Genomic DNA, 23,087 nt, shown 5'->3' with positions numbered 1-23,087 from the left:
CTTGCCTTATACCCTGCGAACTTGCTTCTTGCCTTTTCCGTTTAGCGACACCCGTAGTGGCTAATTATCCGCAGTGGGTGGGCGCCATGGTATATAAGCAGCACGCAAGGTACGAAAACCCCGTAAAGGGCACGAGCAGCGATACGAGAGAAAAAAGAAGAGAACGCAGCCGGCCTCGACTGACACGCCAAAAATACTAACTTCTAATTTTAGGAAACAATAGCATGGAAATTATTATTAACGATTAGAATTATTTAATATCACATTTTCAGTAAAAAAAATCCTATTTAGGTATTTATTCCTTCTCAACCCACTGCCGCCCGATTCATGGCCAATCCCCCGTAGTGGGTTGTGCTATATCTATAGGCTCCAAACCAAACCAAACCAAACGTCACCGCCATTGCATTCATTCGCTGATCTGCCCAGGATATCATTCTTACGTGCGTCATGGCTGTCGTGAAAATGAAGATAGTCTTTGTCCTGGGAATCCTGTTTGGCGCAGGCCGGTTGCTGGTTGACAAGCTGTCGCGTCTCGCGTTCCCTCACTGCGACCACCCGACCAAGTGCTTCGACTACGCGGAGGAGCTGGCCGCCAGCGTGGACCCCAGAGTGGACCCGTGCGACAGCCTGTACGACCACGTCTGCGGCAAATGGGACAGGCAACACCCATTTATTGCTTCGGTATTCTGGAGTCAATTCGCTGTGCTCCAATTTCGCGTGCTGTGGTTCGTGGTGGGCGAGCTGGAGCGTTCGCCGCCTGAGCACCCCGTGCTGTCAGTGCGAAGGAGCCTGACCGCGTTCCAGAGCTGCCAGAAAGTTTACTCGGAGAGCAGAGAGGACGCAGAGGTGAGCTGTAGTTTGGTACAATTGAGCTACAGAACGCTACACGACAGAAGGCGACGACTGGCGGAGTAACTTACGGTTTCTCCTCATACTCTTTATTCACGAGGCTTCCTCTGGCTTCTTCGCTAACGTACGTCAGTACAGCCAGCATGACAAAATAGAGCAAAATTGGACGTTGATGGTCCCATCGTAGATGCTTACATACCGTAATGACAGCTTGTTAAATGTGGATACCCTCACAGTAACGCAGATTCATTATATTGAATAATAGGCAATTTGCTAGTTCGCCTGAGTCGATCACTCTCTAATGCTTTTTTTCTACGAAAAGCTCTCGGCTATACATAGAAAAAGCGTTTTGCCAGCGATGCTGTAAGTGACATTTTACAATCATGCTATGCAATAAATGCAACTCGCAGGCCTCAAATTTCGTATCTAACAACAAGGTCACATTTTTAACAAGGTCGCAAATGTAAGAACAGACAATAATGGTAGCAACACTTTGAAAATGGCAAAGAAAACATTCCTTTTCTACCGTACATGGAACACCAACAACGGGCTTCCCCGCGCTAAATAATTGAAGTGACGGTCAGCTTAATCCATCTCGCAGTCATCGTAATCCATCCACGAATCAATTTACACGTACAAATGACTAATCCTTCGGCTACCGGAAAATGGGGGTAAGTGAAGCTTCTCCTACGTGCACCTGACCTTCGCCACGGTTAAGCAACCCACAGGTAACGGTGCCTGATTGCTTCGGCCTAACGCTCCCTCAGCTTGGGATCTTCTTGTCGTTGTTGTTAGATTACGTGTGCTGGGGTGGCCCTATCGGCGTGCCGACTTTAAGCACTTTCACAGGCGCGTTCTCGCCGGCGCTCGTCGAGCGCTGCTCCTTCTTAGGGGGAACCCAAAACCTCTGGCCATCCCATCCACTTTCCGAGACCAAACTACACGAAAGCAAAGCTGGCGCAGCATGCACGAGATCCTTTGCCGCTGCGCGTTCCCTACCCGGCGGAAGTGAAACGGCTCTGATTGGTTGTGCGCGTGGCGTGAGCGTGCCCTTATAAACCTGGAATTCTTAGTCATGACACACGCTCTAGCGCAGCTGTGAATTGATCCAACCGCCCGTTCCCTCAGCTGCTCCGCTTTAGGAGCAAGCGGTTTTCTTGCGTCGCCACGACAACGCCATTTGTGAGCAACCAATAAGCTTCGCTTGAAATGCGGCTTAATTAATTACAGCACCAACCCAATTACTGCGAGCACCAGCGAATTTTCTCAAAGCATAACCCACTTCAAGAACATTCCCATTTAACGGCAACTGAAGCTGTTCAGAAATTGTATGCGCCTATATATTTATTCAAAATAAAAGGACAATGTGAGAGACAAGTAACGTTCCTGTCACGCAAATAACGAAAACTGTTGGACGCTTTTATGTGTTTGGACACAGCTTCGGACGGCAAATTTGTGTAGACAAGTCCGACAAAATGTCGGCATTGGAGCGTTAGGAGAATAAGTGACACAGGTGTGATGTTGTCTTCGGTATCACCTGAAACACCAAATGGTGACTCAATGATGCTCACTATGCACCGGCAGGCCGTGGTTATTAGTACAATTTACTGTTTCTGCTGCAGCTATGAGTAGCCTGCAAACGAACACGTCGTTATCGATGCTTTTCAAGTGCTAATAAAATTAGCAATGAGCTGCATCATACACCTGGGAAGGTTAACTAGTCATCGGAAATCACTAGGCTCAGTTCAGTATTCTCGCAGTTTTAAACAACGTTATGGATATCAAATGAGACGTCAAAAAAGGGTTATTCAACCACGCCTGTTAGGAAATCGTGTGCTTAGGACACTAGTGATCATGAAGAACCTCTTTTCTGTGACGGTGGTAACTGTCATTCGCGCATGTCGTCAAATTGTATCAATAGATCTGTCATAAAATGAAAATATTTTGTATCAGTGCAATCATAGGCCCCAGTCATTAGCGATACCTAGTGATGCACACGGTTTGGTTCTCTCCTACTTTCATGTTTTGTCTCCTACATTCATATTTTCAGTTCAAGGAGGCTACGATGGATCCCATGGTGATCATGCATCACAATCTTCAGTATGACGCAAGTAGCTTCAATTCGTGCAGGTCGTCATTGGTATCAATCAAATTTTCATAAAGTGAGCATTTTTCTTATCACTGTTAAATGTTCACACCTACTCATTAGGGATGTCTAGTGCTGCGATCAGTCCGGTGTTCTTGTACCTTTGTGCATGATAACATAATGAATGTCAAATGAAAACTATCTTAATGAGCAGTTCAATTAGGGTAACAAAGATATGCTATAGCACACTCGCTAGCGATCACGGATCACTTTGTTCTGTGTCACAATCGTAGCCTTTAAGTGCACGTCCTTATTGATATCTTTATTAATGTCTGTGAGTAAGTATGTTTACTGCTACAATTGCTAACTCAAAGTGCGCAGTCATTCCTAATTGGCAAGGACTCACACTTAGTAATCCGAAACCCTGGTTTGATTCCTACCCAGCCCATCTTGCAAGTTGTTTTTATTTTTTGGCTATGGTGTTGGGCTGCTGAGCACGAGGTCATGGGATCGAATCCCGGTCACGGCGGCCGCATTTCGATGGGGGCGAAATGCGAAAATACCGGTGTGCTTAGATTTAGGTGCACGTTAAAGGACCCCAGGTGGTCGAAATTTCCGAAGTCCTCCATTACGGCGTGCTTCATAATCAGAAAGTGGTTTTGGCACGTAAAACTCCATAATTTAATTTTTTCATACTTAGCCCCCCATAACTAATAAACTTCAATAGCTGTTTGAACAATTCTTTATTCCTATGATGATATGCTGTATGAAATTAAGTTAGCTGCGAACTGAGGTCATCACTAATGTAATAAATAATACCTCTTCATATCGATTTGTCATAAGTAGCACAGAAGACTGTCAATCAATGGTATTTTGATAAATACAAATGACGATGTGCCCAAATGAAGGCTACTGGTGTATACAAAACAAAATTATTGGTTATCGCTAGTTATTACACTTTAACACCATATACATAAAGTTCAGTCGCGGTTTAAAATATTTTCTTTGTTACATCAATGAATACAAGAACACCGGACTGATGACACCACAAGTGATCCCTAGTGACTCGTTGTTATCATTTACCAACTATATGAAAATATTGACTATATTACAGTTTGTTTGATACCAATGACGACATCCACGGTTGAAAGTTGGCAATGTGTAAATATAGTGATTCAAGATTCCTACTGACTTAATCCCAGCGTCTCTGAATTATCGTCATTGAATTGTCGCTAAAATGACTATTTATTTCATAAACCACGATACTTCGCTGCGTGAAGTATGAGTGTACTTAACAAAATGGATAACTAGTGATCATTAATCACTCGGCGTTCTGACTTGGGATTCATGAAAAAATATGTTCATTTCATCGCAGTTTGATTGAAACCAATGAAAATATACCGAAACAAAAGTTGCCACTCTAAGGAAAAATAGATTATTCATAATCATTACTGACTTAAACAGAACAGTATTTAATAAGCGAGCTTGAATCTCTCGTTTTATAACATTTCACTCAATATCCATGACAGCAATGTTTAAAACAGAGATGTTACGAAACTGAGCATAGTAAGTCCTTTGTGATCACCGGCTACTTGACCTTGTCAGGTAGGTGTATGATGCAGTAAATCGCTATTTTCATTAGGATTTGAATGGTGTCGATGACGATGGATTCTACTGAAGGCTACTGAGAGCGGCAGTAGCAAAATTCATATTCGCTAGTGACAGAGGCTTACCCGTGCCAAGTGATAACCATTGAGCCAGTGATTCGGTTGCTATCAATGATGACATGCTACCTGCGTCATTCCCTAAGCCATTCAATAACCACGTCTTCAGCCACGCAATGACCACAACTTTAGCCACGTCTCCAGACCGCTTTCAAGACATACGAGTGCCAACACCGCGTCCCCAAGGCCTCCGGCAAAGGGGTCTACTAGGGTGTCCGCGATTCGCGTTGCCAACGCCGTAGTAGCCACGGCGGTTGTCTCCCCTCTGTGTGGAGCGCAGCACGACATCCACGCATCGTATAGGCCGCCTGAGAACAACGCCCCTCCTCCTCGCCTCACCCCTCGCTTTGCGCACCACAAAAGAGGGCACGCATCCGGACCGCGTTCCTCGCTCGAGCATCATTATTAAGTAGTGAGCAATATGGCCGCTGCGGACGCGGCCGGTGGGGCTCGTCATGCTGCTCGCTCAATGGTTTCGGGCGCTTTGTTACCACTTTAGGAACGGTATATATTGACACGTGTACTTGTCTTTATCGGGCGACAAGTTTTGTCGCCTAACAAATGTTATCGCACAGCGCGGGACGCGCCTGCATGTGTCCGAAGTTTCTGGAAAGTTTTCGATGCTTCTATCCGCTGTCTGTTGTCGCCGAACGTGGTGTTATCTGATTTCATCGCTTGACACGAATGGTGTAGAACATTTTAGAAGGCATGCGGATCCCCACGTTTAATCTGGAACATTCGATGATTGCTGTATAAAAGCCGACGCGCTTGACCCGCTGATCGGATTTCCGACGATCGCCGACCGTGTTCGCCGCTATCGTTGTGCTATAAGTGTAGCCTGTTTTTGTGGTCACAGGTTCGCCCAATAAAAGCTAGTTTTGTATTCCACCGTATTCTTGCTTTCTTCACCGTCACTACCCTGTGACATCTGGTGAAGGTGCTTTTCGTTCATGTACCGGACGCCCCCGACAAGCCGTGATCCAAGCCCGGAGCACAAAGAGAACACCAACGTAGTCCCGGAGCATCGAGCAAGCCGCCGTCTTCAACAGCTGCCCCCGGAGCATGGACTTCTACCTGAGAAGACCAAGAAGATTGTGGACAAGGCAACTCCAATGGCAGCCCCAGCGTCCCCCATCGTGCTGCAGCAGCCCATGGACCCTCCGACGTTCCGCGGATCAACATTCGAGGACCCGGAAACCTGGCTCGAAACGTATGAGAGGGTCGCTCAGTTCAACAGTTGGGACAGCGATGACAAGCTGCGGCATGTCTATTTCGCACTGGAAGATGCCGCCAGGACGTGGTTCGAGAATCGGGAAGCCACCTTAACGACGTGGGACCTTTTCCGAAGCGGCTTCTTGCACACGTTTACAAGCGTCGTGCGAAAAGAGCGAGTCCAAGCTCTACTAGAAACCAGAGTGCAGCTGCCAAACGAGACGATCGCAATCTTCACGGAGGAGATGGCCCGTCTTTTCCGGCACGCCGACCCGGAAATATCGGAGGAGAAAAAAGTTCGCTTCCTGATGCGCGGCGTCAAGCAAGACCTTTTCGCCGGACTTATTCGTAACCCACCGAAGACTGTGGCTGAGTTTTCTGCAGAGGCATCGACGATCAAGAAAACGCTGGAGATGCGCACCCGGCAATATAACCGCCAGGGGCACACGCCGCAGTATGCCATCCAAGGACTAGGTTCGGACAACCTTCAAGAGACCATCAGGGCCATTGTGCGCGAAGAACTGCGCAAGGTCCTGCCTTCGTCGCAGCCTCAATTAGCTTCAATCGCTGACATCGTGAAAGATGAGGTTCAGCGATCGCTTGGGGTTCCTGAGGTGCAACCTCAATTACTGCAGCCCCAGCCAGAAGCGATGACCTATGCCGCCGTCGCACGCCGTCAATGTTCCCCTCCGCGACCACAACAGGGCCCTGCAACGACGCAATTCCGTCGTCCGCCGCCGCCGCCGCCAGCACGCCCACCTGTCGCCCAGCGCACCTACGCGAGGAAGACGGACATTTGGCGCGCCCCCGACCACCGCCCGCTCTGCTACCACTGCGGCGAAGCCGGGCACGTGTACCGCCGATGCCCATACCGCGACCTGGGATTGCGAGGCTTTGCCGTGAACGCACAGCGCCCGAGGGCAGGTGAACGCCCTCGTGACATCGCCGATTACCTCGCCGCTACTCAGTGGAGCCCTCGACGACCGTCCCGTTCGCCGTCACCAGGCCGCTACCTGTCACCGCAGCACCGACCATACACGGGCCCAGCCCGGGGCCGCTCTGCGAGCCCATATCCGGAAAACTAAAAGCAGCAACCGATGGAGGTGCGGTTCCTGTTCGTCAAACTGACGAAGATCCTCCGCCGCCGACGAAGACGACGAAGAAACCATCTCGACGACCTAATGACGACACGCCGTCGTCCCGACGAAGTCAGGAAGCCAAGACTACACCGACGAAAGACGACTTTACGACGCGACGTTCCAGCTTCAGTTCAACACGACGCAGCCGTGATCCGACGCCGAGACCTAACTGTAACGCAAGACAAAGAACCACCGACCTCGACGTGCTTCTCGACGGCCACGCAGTCGCCGCCTTAGTAGACACAGGAGCCGATTACTCCGTCATGAGTGGATCCATCGCCGCCCAGTTAAGGAAAGTTAAGACTGCATGGGAAGGCCCTCAAATACGCACCGCTGGAGGACACCTGATTACGCCGACTGGGATCTGCACGGCAAGAATTACCGTTCATGACCGGACATACCCTGCCACCTTCGTTGTCCTCCAACAATGTTCCCGAGACGTCATTCTCGGCGTGGACTTCCTGAATCAACATGACGCAGTCATCGACCTGAAGTCGAAGTCGATAACGCTGTCACAAGATCAAGCGATACCGCCGGAGAGCTGTCGTAGTCACCACGCCTTGAGTGTGCTCGAAGATCAAGTGAGCATCCCGCCGCGCGCCAGCATTATTATTTCCGTCGGCACTGAAACACCCGCTGACATAGAAGGCGTCATCGAGGGCGACCATCTACTGCTCGACCGTGAAATTTGCGTCGCAAGAGGGATCGCTCGACTCCACGGAGCGCAGGTGGAAGTTATACTTACCAACTTCAGCCAAGAGTTCAAGCACATCAACAAGGGCACGACAATCGCATACATCGAGGAAATTGTGGAAACCAGCAATGCCTTTGTCCTCTCGGATTCAGCCGCATCTACCCCGATGAGCATTGTCCCCGAACCAGACTTCGACGTGAATCCAAGTCTTCCTATGAGTAAGCAGCAACAGATCAGAAGTCTTCTCCGATGATACAAAGAGTGCTTTTCGACGTCATCGAGGATTCGACAAACACCAGTTGCAAAGCATCGCATAATAACCGAAGAGAGCGCTCGACCACTCCGCCAGAGCCCTTACCGAGTTTCGACGCGAGAACGTGAAGCTATCAGGCAACAAGTCGACGAAATGCTGCGCGACGACATCATCCAGCCGTCGAAAAGCCCGTGGGCCTCTCCTGTAGTCCTGGTAAAGAAAAAGGACGGAACCCTACGCTTCTGCGTCGACTATCGTCGACTGAACAAGATCACGAAGAAGGATGTGTACCCCCTTCCACGGATAGACGACGCATTGGATCGGCTCTGCAACGCTAGATACTTCTCATCGATGGACCTCAAGTCTGGCTACTGGCAAATAGAAGTCGACGAGAGAGATCGCGAAAAGACTGCCTTCATCACGCCAGACGGCCTCTACGAGTTCAAGGTCATGCCATTCGGACTGTGCTCGGCGCCTGCAACGTTTCAGCGCGTCATGGACACGGTGTTAGCCGGACTGAAGTGGCAGACGCGCCTTGTTTACCTGGATGACGTCGTTGTCTTCGCCGGAAATTTCGACGATCACCTTAGGCGGCTTGCGACAGTGTTAGAAGCCATCAAGTCATCAGGGCTCACTCTGAAGCCGGAAAAGTGCCGCTTCGCTTACGATGAGCTTTTGTTCCTAGGCCACGTGATCAGCAAATCAGGAGTACGCCCCGACGCACAGAAGACAGCTGCCATCGCAAAGTTCCCGCAGCCAACCCTCAAGAAGGCAGTGCGCAGATTCCTTGGCTTGTGTGCCTACTATAGGCGCTTTGTCAAGGACTTCTCACGCATCGCGGAGCCGCTAACACATCTAAGCAAATGTGATGTCGCGTTCAAGTGGGAAACGCCGCAGGCCAAGGCATTTCAAGAACTCAAACGACGCATGCAGTCGCCGCCGGTACTTGCACATTTCGACGAGGACGCCGATACCGAAATCCACACTGACGCCAGTAGCCTAGGCCTCGGTGCCGTCCTAGTCCAGAGGAAAGAAGGACTTGAAAGGGTGATATCGTATGCTAGCCGGTCGCTGTCAAAAGCGGAAAGCAACTATTCTTCGACTGAAAAGGAATGCCTCGCCATCATTTGGGCTATAGCTAAATTCCGCCCTTACCTCTATGGCAGGCCATTCAAAGTTGTCAGTGACCATCATGCATTGTGTTGGCTAGCTAACCTAAAGGACCCTTCAGGACGGCTGGCGCGGTGGAGCCTCAGACTACAAGAATATGACGTCACGGTAATATACAAGTCCGGAAGAAAACACTCCGACGCCGACTGTTTATCGCGCGCCCCCATCGATCCCCCGCCGCAAGACGACGAGGACGACGACGCCTTCCTTGGGATAATAAGCGCGGAAGACTTCACTAAACAGCAACGAGCAGACTCGCAGCTAAAAGGTCTCGTCGAGTATTTGGAAGGGAACACCGACGTTGTCCCTAGGGCATTTAAGCGCGGGTTGTCGTCATTCACGCTACAAAACAACCTGCTCGTGAAGAAGAACTTCTCACCAGTCCGCGCCAGCTACCTTCTTGTTGTACCGTCAGCGCTGCGTCCAGAAATACTGCACGCCCTACACGACGATCCAACCGCTGGGCACCTCGGATTCTCCCGGACGCTGTCGAGAATACAGGAAAGGTATTACTGGCCGCGTCTGACCGCCGACGTCGCCCGTTACGTCAAGACATGCCGAGACTGTCAACGACGCAAGACACCACCGACAAGGCCAGCAGGATTACTACAGCCGATCGAACCTCCTCGCCGACCATTCCAGCAGATTGGGATGGATTTGTTGGGGCCGTTTCCGATATCAACATCCAGGAATAAGTGGATCGTCGTGGCGACGGACTATCCCACCCGCTTTGCGGAAACTAAAGCTCTACCAAAAGGCAGCGCAGCCGAAGTGGCGAAATTTTTCGTCGAGAACATCCTGCTGCGACATGGTGCCCCAGAAGTCCTCGTCACCGACAGAGGAACGGCTTTTACAGCAGAACTCACCCACGCCATTCTGCAGTACAGCCAGGCAAGCCACAGGAGGACAACTGCCTACCATCCGAAGACGAATGGTCTTACGGAGCGGCTGAATAAGACCCTCGCCGACATGCTAGCGATGTACGTCGACGTCGAACACAAGACCTGGGATGCCGTCCTGCCGTACGTAACATTCGCTTGCAACACGGCGGTGCAAGAAACAATACAGATCACGCCGTTTAAGCTGGTTTACGGCAGGAACCCGACGACGACGCTCGACGCCATGCTGCCCCACGTCACTGACGAAGAGAATGTTGACGTCGCTAGCTATCTCCAGCGCGCCGAAGAAGCCCGACAGCTCGCCCGCCTGCGGATCAAGAGCCAGCAGAGGACCGACAGCCGACACTACAACCTCCGACGACGCTTCGTCGAGTACCAGCCTGGCGACCGTGTTTGGGTCTGGACCCCGATACGCCGACGAGGACTCAGTGAGAAACTACTCCGACGATATTTCAGAACCTACAAGGTCATCCGACGTATTGGCGCACTGGACTATGAGGTCGTGCCAGACGGCATTTCGCATTCACAGCGGCGCCGCGCACGATCTGAAGTAGTCCGCGTGGTGCGCCTTAAACCCTTTTACGGACGCTGACGAACTTCGTTATTTTTGTTTTCTTTGCTACGAGTGCTTTTGTTTATTAACTTCCTTTGTTTGCAGCATCGGGTCGATGCTTTTTAAGAGGGGGGTATTGACACGTGTACTTGTCTTTATCGGGCGACAATTTTTGTCGCCTAACAAATGTTATCGCACAGCGCGGGACGCGCCTGCATGTATCCGAAGTTTCTGGAAAGTTATCGGTGCTTCTATCCGCTGTCTGTTGTCGCCGAACGTGGTGTTATCTGATTTCATCGCTTGACACGAATGATGTAGAACACTTTAGAAGGTATGCGGATCCCAACGTTTAATCTGGAACATTCGATGATTGCTGTATAAAAGCCAACGCGCTTGACCCGCTGATCAGATTTCCGACGATCGCCGACCGTGTTCGCCGCTATCGTTGTGCTATAAGTGTAGCCTGTTTTTGTGGGCACAGGTTCGCCCAATAAAAGCTAGTTTTGTATTCCACCGCATTCTTGCTTTCTTCACCGTCACTACCCCATGACAATATCGCGTTTACGGTACCCTAACATGACTACAGATATCTTTATTATGTCGCCTGGTGACGGAGAGGCTTCAATAGCAAAGAAAACAAAATGCTGCAAACAAGTAAGCTTACATGGTTTACTGTCATGGTGAATGAAGCAGTACGTGCCACAATTTTGTGCAGATCAGATGGAGTTAATGCTCTCAATCACTGAGTTTACAACATACAGGAACAAAGCCCTTTTCACAATCTTTTAATGAAATTTAAAGCTGAAACTAATTTTTTCATCGTGTTTGGCCTAAGCAGGTAGAATGAAGCTTCAGACAAATATGTTTATGCTTTGCTACCGACGTAATTGAACTGCATAGAGTGCTGCTGGACGTGTTCCATTGTATATTGTCGGCGTTCAACAATTTCACCGATATTAGAAAAAGAAATATAAGTGCTTGGCAAAGACGTAGTTTCCGTAAGATAAGCTCAAGCTGCAATGTCCTATTCTTTTCAAAGCACATTGACGAGAGGCACAAAGTGTACAGCTAAAAAATCGTTATGCTAAATTTTATGTCACATACTGTCTGCTCTTCCAAAATAAAAAAAAGGGCTCACAGATGGAATACCGCTTTGCGGTATAAAGGTTAAAACAGAGATAAGGCGCCTCAGAAAAGCTGGCCAACGTTTCGATAGCAGGCCTTATCTTTGTCAAAGGTGGCCTCGTCAACCTCGCCGGCTCTTCTAAAGCCACCAAAACATGCCACCAACGACACCTCTGAATGCTCCCTAACCACTCGCTTGCCCAGCAACCTGCCATGCCCCTCTTTTTCTTTTTTTCTTTCCTCTTGGTTGCCCCTCCTCTTTCCAAAACAGCCAGAGCTACTCCCCACCTTCCCACTCTCCCGCTCATGTCCCCTCATCTTGGGAATCACGCTCACAAACGCCAGGCGACAGCGCTCATTCTCTTTGAAGTCTGTCCCTTTACAACCAGCCGCTTCCGACAACAACGGCACGTGACGCCACTGTACTAACCCTTTAAAGCTAACATGCCGAGAATAACGAGGCCACCTTTGACGAATATAGGTCCTCTTATGGAAACGTTGGCCAGCCTTTCTGAGGTACCTTATCCTTGTTTATAACCTTTATACCACACTGTCTGCTCTTGATATTTCTAATGCACGTTTAGTGTTCAGAAGAGCAAGGAAAGGTTTCGACACAAGTAGAGTACTCGTAAGAAAGCGGTGAACGTTTTGGAGACAACAATGCTGTCAAGGACCTTGGCAAATATTGTGTGAATAAACAAGGACACCGAAAAAACATATAAGGCCAAGTATTGCTGAGAGATCATTCGAAACTGCAATTTACGGTTTCATGTTGAAAAAACATCTTGGTTTGTGTATTCAATGAAGTCAAATAGGTTTCAAGGAGCTGAGTGTTTCAATTGAATGACAGATATGAGCCGAGAAAGCCTCATACTGGGGTCAACGTTTCAGCAAGCAAACATATTCGTCATGGCCTTGATGAAGAGTAATGTACACTCTGAGGCTCCCCTTGCTCGACCACTGTTGATTGGCTGAATGTTAAGCCAAACTTACTGCGAGTATATTTCAAAAAGTGCTCAGTGCACACTGCTCAGGTTTAAAATCAAGAAAGGGGGTGACAAAGGAATGGGACACTTTGGTATAAAGTTTGCAAACAAGAATAAGGTGCCTTAGAAAGGCCAGCCTTTCTGAGGCACCTCATCCTTCTTTGCAAACTTTATACCACTGCTCAGGTTTGTAATATGCTCTTTGAAGTGAAAGAAATTTTTTTATTTTGTGATTTGTCATGTTTGAGCAGTGGGGAGTAGGCCGGCTGTGTGTATTTATCTTTACTTGCTATCTCTTACGGTGCAAGGCTAGCCTAGTTATTGATTTCATGCAAACTGTACATGAGCCTTTTGTTGTCAACGAATGTAAAATAATGTGCATACGCAGATTTAATTTTAATCCTAGCCCTTACCATCTGAACAATGTTCTGTTAGTTTACTTCATGTTATATTACTATATGGGTGTACACATTACAAATATCATAATTTGAACTGTTATTATAAAATACGTCCTTATCTATGCCAATCATATGGCCGGGTGCTCATGGTGCAACTTTTCCAAAGCACCGTATAATTCAAAACTACAGCTGTACAAGACTGTAATACACTCCAAACTTGAATACGCATCTGTAACATGGGATCCTAGTAGCGTTAGTCGCATTACTTCATTCTACTCCTTTCATTCTACTGTTTTCATTCTACTCTTTTCATTCCTTCTAATTATAACCGTGCAACGAGTACCTCGATGAAAACTAACCTAGCAATTATTCCACTAGCTAACCACAGCGAAGTCGCCACTATTTCGCTATATGATAAAAGGTTGCATGACACCACACTTCACAACAATTTCATACTGCGACCTCATACATTTCAAACCGCAAGATAATCGCAGTATGATGTGAGCTTATTGAGGCTACACGAAGTCTTTCAATCTTTCACCCTCCTTACATCTCAGTAATGGAACTACTTTTTTACAAGTCTGGTAGCCATCACGAATAGTAGCCTTTTTTTTTGCAACACATTAGCTAACATTGCATACGGAAGAAAATCCTTAGGTGACTAGAAATCGGTGTACTTGTATGTGTGTTGGATTTACACTATTACTTTGTGACCCCTACCCGTTTAATAGCCCTGAGGGTACCTTAAACAAAATATAGATTTATAAACTAAAGAGGAACAGCCAGATTTTCAGTCATCGTGAAGTATAATTTCTTCAGGATTGCATTGAGGGTTTTTGAAGGTTTTAGAATTATTTGCATTTTCATGTAACAAACTAACGTTTTGAGGGAGCATGTGATACTTGGTGGTAATGCTCATCAAACTGATTTGCAAAGAGCAGATGACATAGCTTGTGAATTAGCAAGTAAGAGCTTGCTACATTGTTTCTCTTCTGGTCATCATGGCTATAACGACCTCAACAGAAACAAGCTGGCACTCAGCATGTTACTTCTCCGGTTGACATGAAATGCCCTTAAACGCAAGTAAGTTTGCATGTAAAATTTTAGCATTCCCGCTCGGTATGACGTAAAACGGCAGACTGCTGCTTTTGTGATGCTCACACCCCTGTAGCTGCTACACTTGCAAACATTACATGGTGAGGCACGTAGCTCAAGAGGACTTGTTGTCATTATGGTGACTGATGAGCTTCTTATGGCTTGGCGTGAGCAGCTTGCAGACTAATAATCTCTCTTTTGTCCATCTTCCAGAAAAGAAAGCTGATGAAACCATGACAACCATAGAAGCAAAAAAGTTTCAAACAAGAGCTATTCAAATGAATGAATATATCATGGTTGTAATGGAAGCGTTCAAAAAACATAGCTTGTGAAGATTATGGAACATTGGTGACACATTCACTGTTGCCTTCTACGTCCAAAGACAATAGATTTTAAAGGGGCTAACAAATACGAGCAGCGTCTAGGAGGCTGTAGCAAGAAAAAAAAAACAGCCTCAATTTCTGTGGCAGAAGTGTGGCTGAGTTTGTTATTCATTTATGAATAGGAACAGTGCACAAAACGCTGCACAAAACCAAAAGCACAAGCACATAACTTGTTTTGAGTGTGCATTTCTTTCAATGGTGTACCGTGTGGGCTGTGCTTAGTGAAACCTCGCTTAGATGAAAATTTTTGCTACCTACTAGGTAATATACTCAGTAATTTTGTCATGTACCTAATGCAATCATTCCAGCTATCACCAGAAGTGCACTTGGACTAATGTGCAGTGAATTTATCGAAGCGTATCGTTTGTGTAGAAACAGCCAAAACCATTGATTCTTTATGCTGTACTCCGTGTTGGATATTTTAGCAACGTGGGAAAATTACAAGACCTTTGTTTGAATTCCCTTTGAAGAGCAATAACATTATAATTATCACTTTCCACTTTTAACAAATGACTACCGGTATTTCTTTTTCCCCCACGCACGGAAAGAAAGTCAAAGTTGTAAATGTGAAGCATTGCTTCATTACTCACCGGTGCACACACATAGAGGCTGGAAGGTTTATCCCCTTTCATGGATAGTTTCCAAACACCCTGTACTTGGTCCCAGTGGCGAATTTTTGTGCTGGCTAGCACATTTTTTTTACCAACACGTCATTACTCGGCCAGACGCAGCAGGTCACTAAAACGGAAGGAGTGCGTGCAGCCGTTCTTGCACTGAAACGCCGCAGCTGAAAAAAATTCCCCGTCTTTAAGCACGTTCGCTTCATGGCAGCTATCGAATGTTGGACGCATAAACTGACTGAGATATTAGTATCTAATTAAAATGAACCTGCGTGATGCTGCTCGAAGAGAAGTACTACCCCGTTCGCAAACACTACCGCTGTAAAACTTGAATCGATAAATGGCACGGACTGCAATCGGTACCAGTGGCCTGCTGCCTATCGGACGTGAGAAAGGTCTCCAAAACTTTATTCATGTATTAAAACACAAATTAGAAGTCCACGAAAAACAACTCTCTACTTGTGTAACAAAACGACATGTTAACTACGTTTGTCGTTTACTATGTGTGCATGAAAAGATCAAATATTTAGCAGCTTTTAGCGCCCCTAGTGGGAAAATACAAATTAAAGTATGCAATCCTATTGCAGTAGCTCGACGTGCACGCTTCATGCTGCAACGCATCGTGGTTGATTTTTCGCCCTCTGTGGCGATCGCTGGAACTTGAGAGCGTGGTGGGCCTGATGAGGCCAGGCCGGGCGCGTGCTTTGGCTCCATCGCAGATCGCTTTCAAGTGCAGTGTACTAGAATGAAGTTGAGTGGCACAAGCGGCTGAGGCGGCGCATGCATTGCAGTGAGTCGCGTGACGACGAAAAATACTGTGGCGGCGCTGCGATTGAAGTTAATTGGGCCTCATCATGGTCGCGCCGCTGGAAACTGCCCGCGATTCTACTCGGCGGGTTCTTTCGTACTGCTTCGCGCGCTGCTGTTTATGATCAGACCGCTCATGTGGCGTTAATAATTGGTTATGACATGTAATATTGCTTTAGGTATAGATGCCTTGGTTGCCCTTCTTTATTTGTTTTTATTTTTAATGAAGCTTAATGACTGGGCGTGCATTGCGGCCGCCGTGTCGGCTTTCATTCTACTGCGTTATTGTACGGTTCTCTTTGGATACCAAGCATTTTTCTTCTGCTTCAAGCAGTATTTGTCTCTCGTGTCTATATTTCTTTATATAGTTTTTAATCAGTACATCTTGCGTAACGCAGAAACGAAAAACATATCAAGGCTTCCTGTTTGCCGCTTCAAAGAAAATGCATCGGCCCCATCCGGTGTCCTGCACTCAAATTTATGGGAAGCATCCTTTCAAAAAAACTGCAGTCCAACATTGAATTCATGTTTCCGTCTTCCTCTCGTAGAAAAACGCCGAGTAATTGGCATGGGTTCTTTTATTATGGTCAGCGTTCGGCTGCAGAAAAGAGTTTTCAGTAACTTAACACAGTTTAGGATACAGGCTAACCTTTGGCCCGGAAGCCGTGCGAAATATTTTGTCCAGTCCATACTTAACAACAACAACAATAAAAGAAAACTCAGTGCCCTTCCACACTGTGAAGAAGGATGACCTGCGTAGATGTGTATGCGTGCCCCTAAATGGAGAACTGCACCTCCCATATGGGTAGGCTCGGCATTGCACTATCTCCAGCATTTTTTTGCACAATTCTGAATTAATAATACCGGCTTTCAAGGCGCTATGTTACCACAGGTATAATCAGTTATATCCGGCAATACAACTGAAATTATCCACGATTGTCTTCACGAAGTCAATCGGTATCACGTAAATTCTATGGCCAAATGTGGCCTTATCAGAGGGAGTTGTTTTATGGTAGGCGTAGAAGCTTATGAACCACAGTAGAGAGAGAGAAGGAAATGATGGAGCGTACTGCGCACATATATTTCATAATTTGTCTCCATTCTTGCCCGCTTTTCTCCGTAAGCTGAGTTTTAGTCACGCAAACACAGATATGGACGCCTGCAACTCACCCACTCATATGATGACCGCAGGTTCTGTTCGACGTATTCAAGAAGTTCAACTTCCAGTGGCCTTCCTTGGCACTTCCCAGCGACTTTGACCTGATGGATTACCTACTGGGCATGTCGCTCGAGTACAACCTCGCGACGCCCGCATTGCTTAGCGTCACACCGGACATAAGGACCGACAAGTGGTATGTCCTGCGTTTGGATATCGAACTGAATATCGACAACGCTACTGTCGACACAGGAGTCATAGCCAGTTGCATCTCATCGGTTGCGCCATCTGCGACAAGCGATCAAGCTTCGAAATTTGCCAAGCTAATCCGCTCCGTTTTCTTGGACTTGTTGACTGCCGTGAACGCCTTGTCTCCCTCTCAACGGACTACACTCGTCTACACTACCATCGAGAAGCTAGCGAACAATACTGCCGGGCACAGCACGGGAGAAACCTGGCTCAAGGCGATCAACAAACGCCTACCCCGTGATCAGGCTATCGGCAAGAGCGAGCCTATAGGGGCGGCAAGTGGCAGCGACCTGCTTCTCAAAACGATCCTCGACAATGCGAAGCGGTCCAGCTACGCTGATCTCGTGCTCTTCGCAGGCTGGAATATTGTCGTCGGTCTGCGTGCCGCAGTGTCGTCTTCGCTGTTGCACTGCATTGCCGGCGGGGATTCGATGGCCCAGCTTCACTCCGTGCTTCTATGCTTGGACTACACGAACCAGGTTTGCGAACGTAGAGTTTGTTGTCGTAGTTGTTGTTACAGTCGGCCTGAAAATTTTGTGGCACGTGCCTGCCAACAATAATACCTCCGAAGTCTGATAGCGACACCAGTGAATCGAGTTTCAGGAATGTACAGCTGTACTGCAGTGACGTACCAGCAGTATGTCAGTGTGTGCGAGCATTGTTAGTTACAGTTGTACCGGTCATGGCTAATACTGCTCTTTAAGTGTATATTTATTACATGTCGCGGTCGGAAAACTTTGACGTAAACTGAACGCTAAAATTAAGAGCTGTGTATTGTATAAATAGAACGTTAGAGCCAACCATACGTACGTGGCTACCACCCGAATTAAATTTTCATGGGTGGCGTGTTCTCAAGTAGTTTTATATACACAACATATATAGCGTTGATAAGTGCAACAGTAATTCTGTTAGTATCCACTTTTTACGCATTCTAGCATCTCACCTCACGTTCTGTGAACAGATGCATACTCATTCGAGTAAAATCTATAAAAGTACGTCCAACTCTACCACGGTACAAAGGTACCGGCATGCTGCTGCGTATAGCTATCAATATCGGTCAGCTTGCTCTCGCGGCGATTTGCTTTGATTGCATATTGCGGAGCTTTAGCTAGTCGTAATTTTGAAAGTAGTGAAGCAGAATATTCAGTTATACCGTTTGGACAATACCCCCTGCCCCCCCCCCCTAATTGGGCACTGTGAACGTACTAAAAAATCAATTTTGCTTGTATAGTGACAATAACGGTAACGATAATGTTGGGCGACTCAACCCTTTCTTGCAGACTATCTAGAATCTACAATTTTCTTAAAAGCGAGGGGCACGAAAAATTTATCAAAAGTTCAAATTCACGTTTTTTATCACAAGTGAACGCGTAATTGTCGAGCCACCTGTTTACTGTTTGTTTCTTAGTGGATTGAAAATATTCTTCGCACTCATTGAGCATCGGTTTCCTTTGTTTCTTTTGGCGTTTTGTTATTCGGGGTCAGATTCATTTACTTGCACCACTAGTACACATTTTCCTACCCACTAACATCATGCGCTAACTCGAATGCGTCTAGCATGGTTCGGCATTTAGCTTGTCCTATCGAAAAATCATGAAGGAAATGAAAGCTAAAACAAAGCGTACGGAATAAAACCAGCACAGTGTCACGTTCATCTGATATTATGATAATAAAGCAAGGAAGCCACAAGTGAGGACATATTCGGTCCACATTCCCTATTGTGAACCCTTTAACACCTTGCTTTTGCAGGCGTCTCTTAACTACCAGACTAGTTCGACCACTCTAGCGTGTTCACGGCTGCTTCAGAGGGAATACGTTGCGAAATATATTTAGAAAAATATGGCAGCACTGTTTCATTTATCCTGCGTCTACTAAGCGCACCAACAGTGAAAGTACATACACATATGTTTGAAAACATATCATGCTAAAATGTTCATAATCAAACTACGGGAATATTTGAACGGCATAGGACAGAACACAAGGAATTATGCGTGTAGGTAGACTAGGTATCCTCTGAAGAAGTTTTAAGAGTGCAGCTGCAAGAGATCAAGAAGAACCTAACGAAATAAGCATTGAGAAACTGCTAACTCGTCCTCTTGTTTAAGGCTTGCTCCATTATTCAACTTATCCCTTGATGATAGAGTGAAATGCAGTGTTGACAAGCTCGGGCGTCTTCATGTATTTATAGTTAAAAAAAATTGAGGTCCCCCAGCTACTAATGTAGCATCGAGGCAAACATATATCTTGGCGCAGGCTGTCTTATTCGGCGTCAATAAGAGGCAGTGATATGGTGGTTCGGCACAGTCAAATTCGATCATCTCAAGACACAATCGCGCTAATCAAGGTGGAGCCAAAAAGGCCAATTCATGCAGTTCGTGTCTGTGTCTTTACACTTTTTGCAACAACACAGTGACGCATGCAACGCCAGACATGCGTCATTATGTAGTTGTTAATTTCGCATTTATATATATGTTGAAATCAGACATTTTGATGCTAAGGTTGGTTGGTGGGGTTGACGAACCTTTCAGATATTTCAATGCATGAGTATCCATGACAAGAGCGTACGTGAGGCGTCAAAGAGGCTTCCGAAGCACCCATGGGGCTTTAAGAAAAATACGAATCGATTGCATAGCAGTGAACATCTCCGTCATGTTGTGAAGTATCGCGCTGCGCATGGAGTTCCCGGGTGGAGCGCAAAGCCACCTTTTTCTATAACATTCTAGTTAGAACAGAGGCTGTCTCCTCAGTCCTTTAGGGTTGCCATATTTCGTGCTTAGCCCAAGGACATAGCTGCAATCACACCACGCCCTGCTTAACGCGGCCTTCGGGTATGTTCGGCAGCTATCATAAAATTGGTTACCTTAGGAAGCAGCAGCATTTCGAATGGATAATTCTTCAGGATTTTTTCCGTACGCATTTATTCGTAAGATGCTATTCTGCAGAATGCTCCGTATCGGCAAGCAGGTTTCAATACCATGCGCTGAAATTAAAGAAATCAACCGCAGTGTGCATGTCTTGTAGTCTAATATTCGCATTCCTAGTCTTCCGCTAGAAGCACTTGCTATCCTTGCGGATGCTTTCATTTGTTCTAAATCTATCTATTGCACATAATCCAGAAGGCATCGTGCGTGCTGTTACCTATAAAGCTAAAGCAAAGCAGCACACTCTAATTAATAGCATGCTAAATTCGCTTGTGTTCTTAAAGGATCAGCAACCTATGCTGATGCACTCACAGAAGGTATTTCAAGAAGGGCGTCTAAGGTTTTTGGTCGAGTGCAAGGTCTGCTTGCCACTCGACATCGTGTTGCTACGCAATAGGTCTAGTATCGAAACTGCTTGGCTTTGCAGGCGTCTCTATACAGGAATTTCAATCATGCTGGTGCCCTTATACAGGAATTTTGACCATGATCAGTTTTCAGTTAAAAACCGTATCTTGCATGAACCTAAGTTAGCGTCTTTAGCCGCTGCAGTAACTCACTGACCTTAGCAAATTTACGACACACAGGTTGCACCATTCGCCATCGGTCGGTTCGTAATCGACAGCCTGGAGCTACACCGTAGCATCAATTACACGAATACCACGTGGAGAGCGTTGAAGAAGGCCACGCGAGAAAACTTCGCTAATCTCTCGTGGATGGACCAATCAACAGCGAAAGGCGCCATCGAGCACATCGATAGCCTTGTCACACTGATTCCTCTTCCAGAACGTCTCCAAACCAACGAGGCCCTCGATGCGTACTACAGTTTCCTGGATCCGGATCTCTCACAGACGTTCATTCAGTGGCTCTTCAAAACAAAGCACCGACGCCTTGATGAGCAGAAGCGCCTTTTAAAAAAATTCCCAGTGACCGTTTATCGTGATGAAACTATTCCCTACGAGGCACACCTGGTGAATGCGTATTACGCGCCTGTAAAGCACATCATGGCCATCCTGCCGGCAATCATGAACGCCCCGGCCGTGCCACAGGCGGTGCCAGCGGCCGTTCACTACGGTGCCATAGGAAAAATACTGGGACACGAACTGACGCACGCCTTCGACCCATTGTATAGCAACGTCACTAGGACCGGCGCCGCCGGAACGTGGTGGTCAAATGAGTCCTTCGCCAATTTCAGCAGCCGCCTGGAGTGCGTCAGGAAACAGCTACAGGATTTCACTGACAACGAGGTGCACAGCAAGAACGCGCTCTCTGAAACGTTCGCCGACACAGGGGGAACCGAGAAGGCCCGGCTAGCCTTCTCCTCTCTGCCGGCGCAAGAGGGCATCCTGGGATACACCCAGGAACAGTTGTTCTATATCGCCAGCTGTTTCGAGTTTTGCGCAGTGGGCGGTTACGAATGGAACAAAACGTCGACGTACCCGGCCGAAGTGCTGCGGTGCAATCTACCTGCCCGGAATCAGGAGCGATATGCGGCCGCGTTCAGCTGTCCTAAAGGTTCGCCGATGAACCCGGAGGAACGGTGCACATTCCATTGATTGGAACAAACAACAATAAACCATACAATGGATATCGCGTGCCAACAGAGAGGGGACGTGGTAGTATGCTCGAGTTATGATCTTTCCTCTTTAAGTATATTTATTTTATCAAGTAGCGTCTACATCCCTTCGCTCACTTTTCAAGGATACCTCCACGTTAGATATAATGGTGAACCAGAGGGAAGAAGAAAAAAATTGCCGTCGACTACGATACTCGCTAATGCAAAATGTAAGCGCAGCTTTAGGCGTGTTTTAATTTCTCGATATGCTGAGGCATCGCACTCATCACTGCACCGACTTTATGAGCGTCGCGACGTGCGGTGATATACACTAAAAAAACCGGCCACACAGTTGCCGCTTCCTGGCAACAGTGACTTCTACGACCGCAACGTTTGCCGGCAAGCACTTGCGGCGAACGCTATGATAGAAATGCTTTTCTTTTCCTGTTTTTTGCGTTCCCCCGCTCGGTCTGCACCGCGGATCCCCTAACGTATTTTATCGCCAGCAGCGTTCCGCGTTCGCTCTTTGAAACTTCGCACAACTCCTTCGCTTGGTTACGCCGAGGGACAACGCCGATGCTCGCGGCAGGTACGGGCGCCTATGAGCTGCGCTCTGAAAATACGTGCACTGCATAAGCCAAATGGCAAAAAGGATCGACAATTTTCGGCAGACCCGCGTCTCCGTAACTAGGTGACACCCAGCTGCGTCGACCATAGGCAGAGCGAGCCCAGGTGGCACGAACTGTCAAGATACCTTTCACAGAAAAGATAAATGTATGTCGCCGCGTTGTTGCGTTCGGGTAGGTTTCTGCAAGGTCAGGCACGTCGTGTCTTGTCAGCGAACACGTTTTAATGCTTGTGAGCGAACACGTTTAAACTGCCGGTATCATTGGAAGGCCCACCACGGTGGTCGAAGGGTACCCTCCTAGCAGAAATTGAAAGCGCGACTCTTGTAGTGCGAAAGCTATCGCTTGCTGAGATATCAAGCAAGGTTGGCACCGCCGGGATTTTTTTACAGCGAAGCTGCCTGTGGCTAGGGCGTGGAAAAAAAGATCTGTTGCCTCGAGATGTTGACAAAAACAAATCATCACGTGGGCTGATCCTGTTTATAGTGGAGACAGGATCCAGGCTCAACGGCACATACCCTTGTGGGCACTTTAGCCTATGACATTGCGTGTGGAAACGTCCGTGTTTGCATAATTATCAAGTAAAGAAA

The 23,087-nt window shown here is 47.3% G+C and overlaps 1 protein-coding gene across 1 annotated transcript; it reads left to right on the top strand.

Annotated features, from left to right (window-relative positions):
• The first annotated feature begins 380 nt into the window (after positions 1-380).
• On the top strand, positions 381-22,030 carry LOC135914863 (endothelin-converting enzyme 1-like). The gene is made up of 3 exons (XM_065447781.2): positions 381-846; positions 17,185-17,877; positions 20,904-22,030. The coding sequence occupies exons 1-3, from the start codon at positions 448-450 to the stop codon at positions 21,870-21,872; spliced, it is 2,061 nt and encodes a 686-aa protein (XP_065303853.2). The 5' UTR covers positions 381-447; the 3' UTR covers positions 21,873-22,030.
• The last annotated feature ends 1,057 nt before the right edge of the window (positions 22,031-23,087 follow it).

This window comes from Dermacentor albipictus, chromosome 10 (assembly GCF_038994185.2).
Source record: "Dermacentor albipictus isolate Rhodes 1998 colony chromosome 10, USDA_Dalb.pri_finalv2, whole genome shotgun sequence".
Lineage (NCBI taxonomy): Eukaryota > Metazoa > Arthropoda > Arachnida > Ixodida > Ixodidae > Dermacentor > Dermacentor albipictus.
The sequence above is the reverse complement of the archived record's forward strand: the minus strand, read 5'-3'. Positions and strand labels throughout refer to the sequence as shown.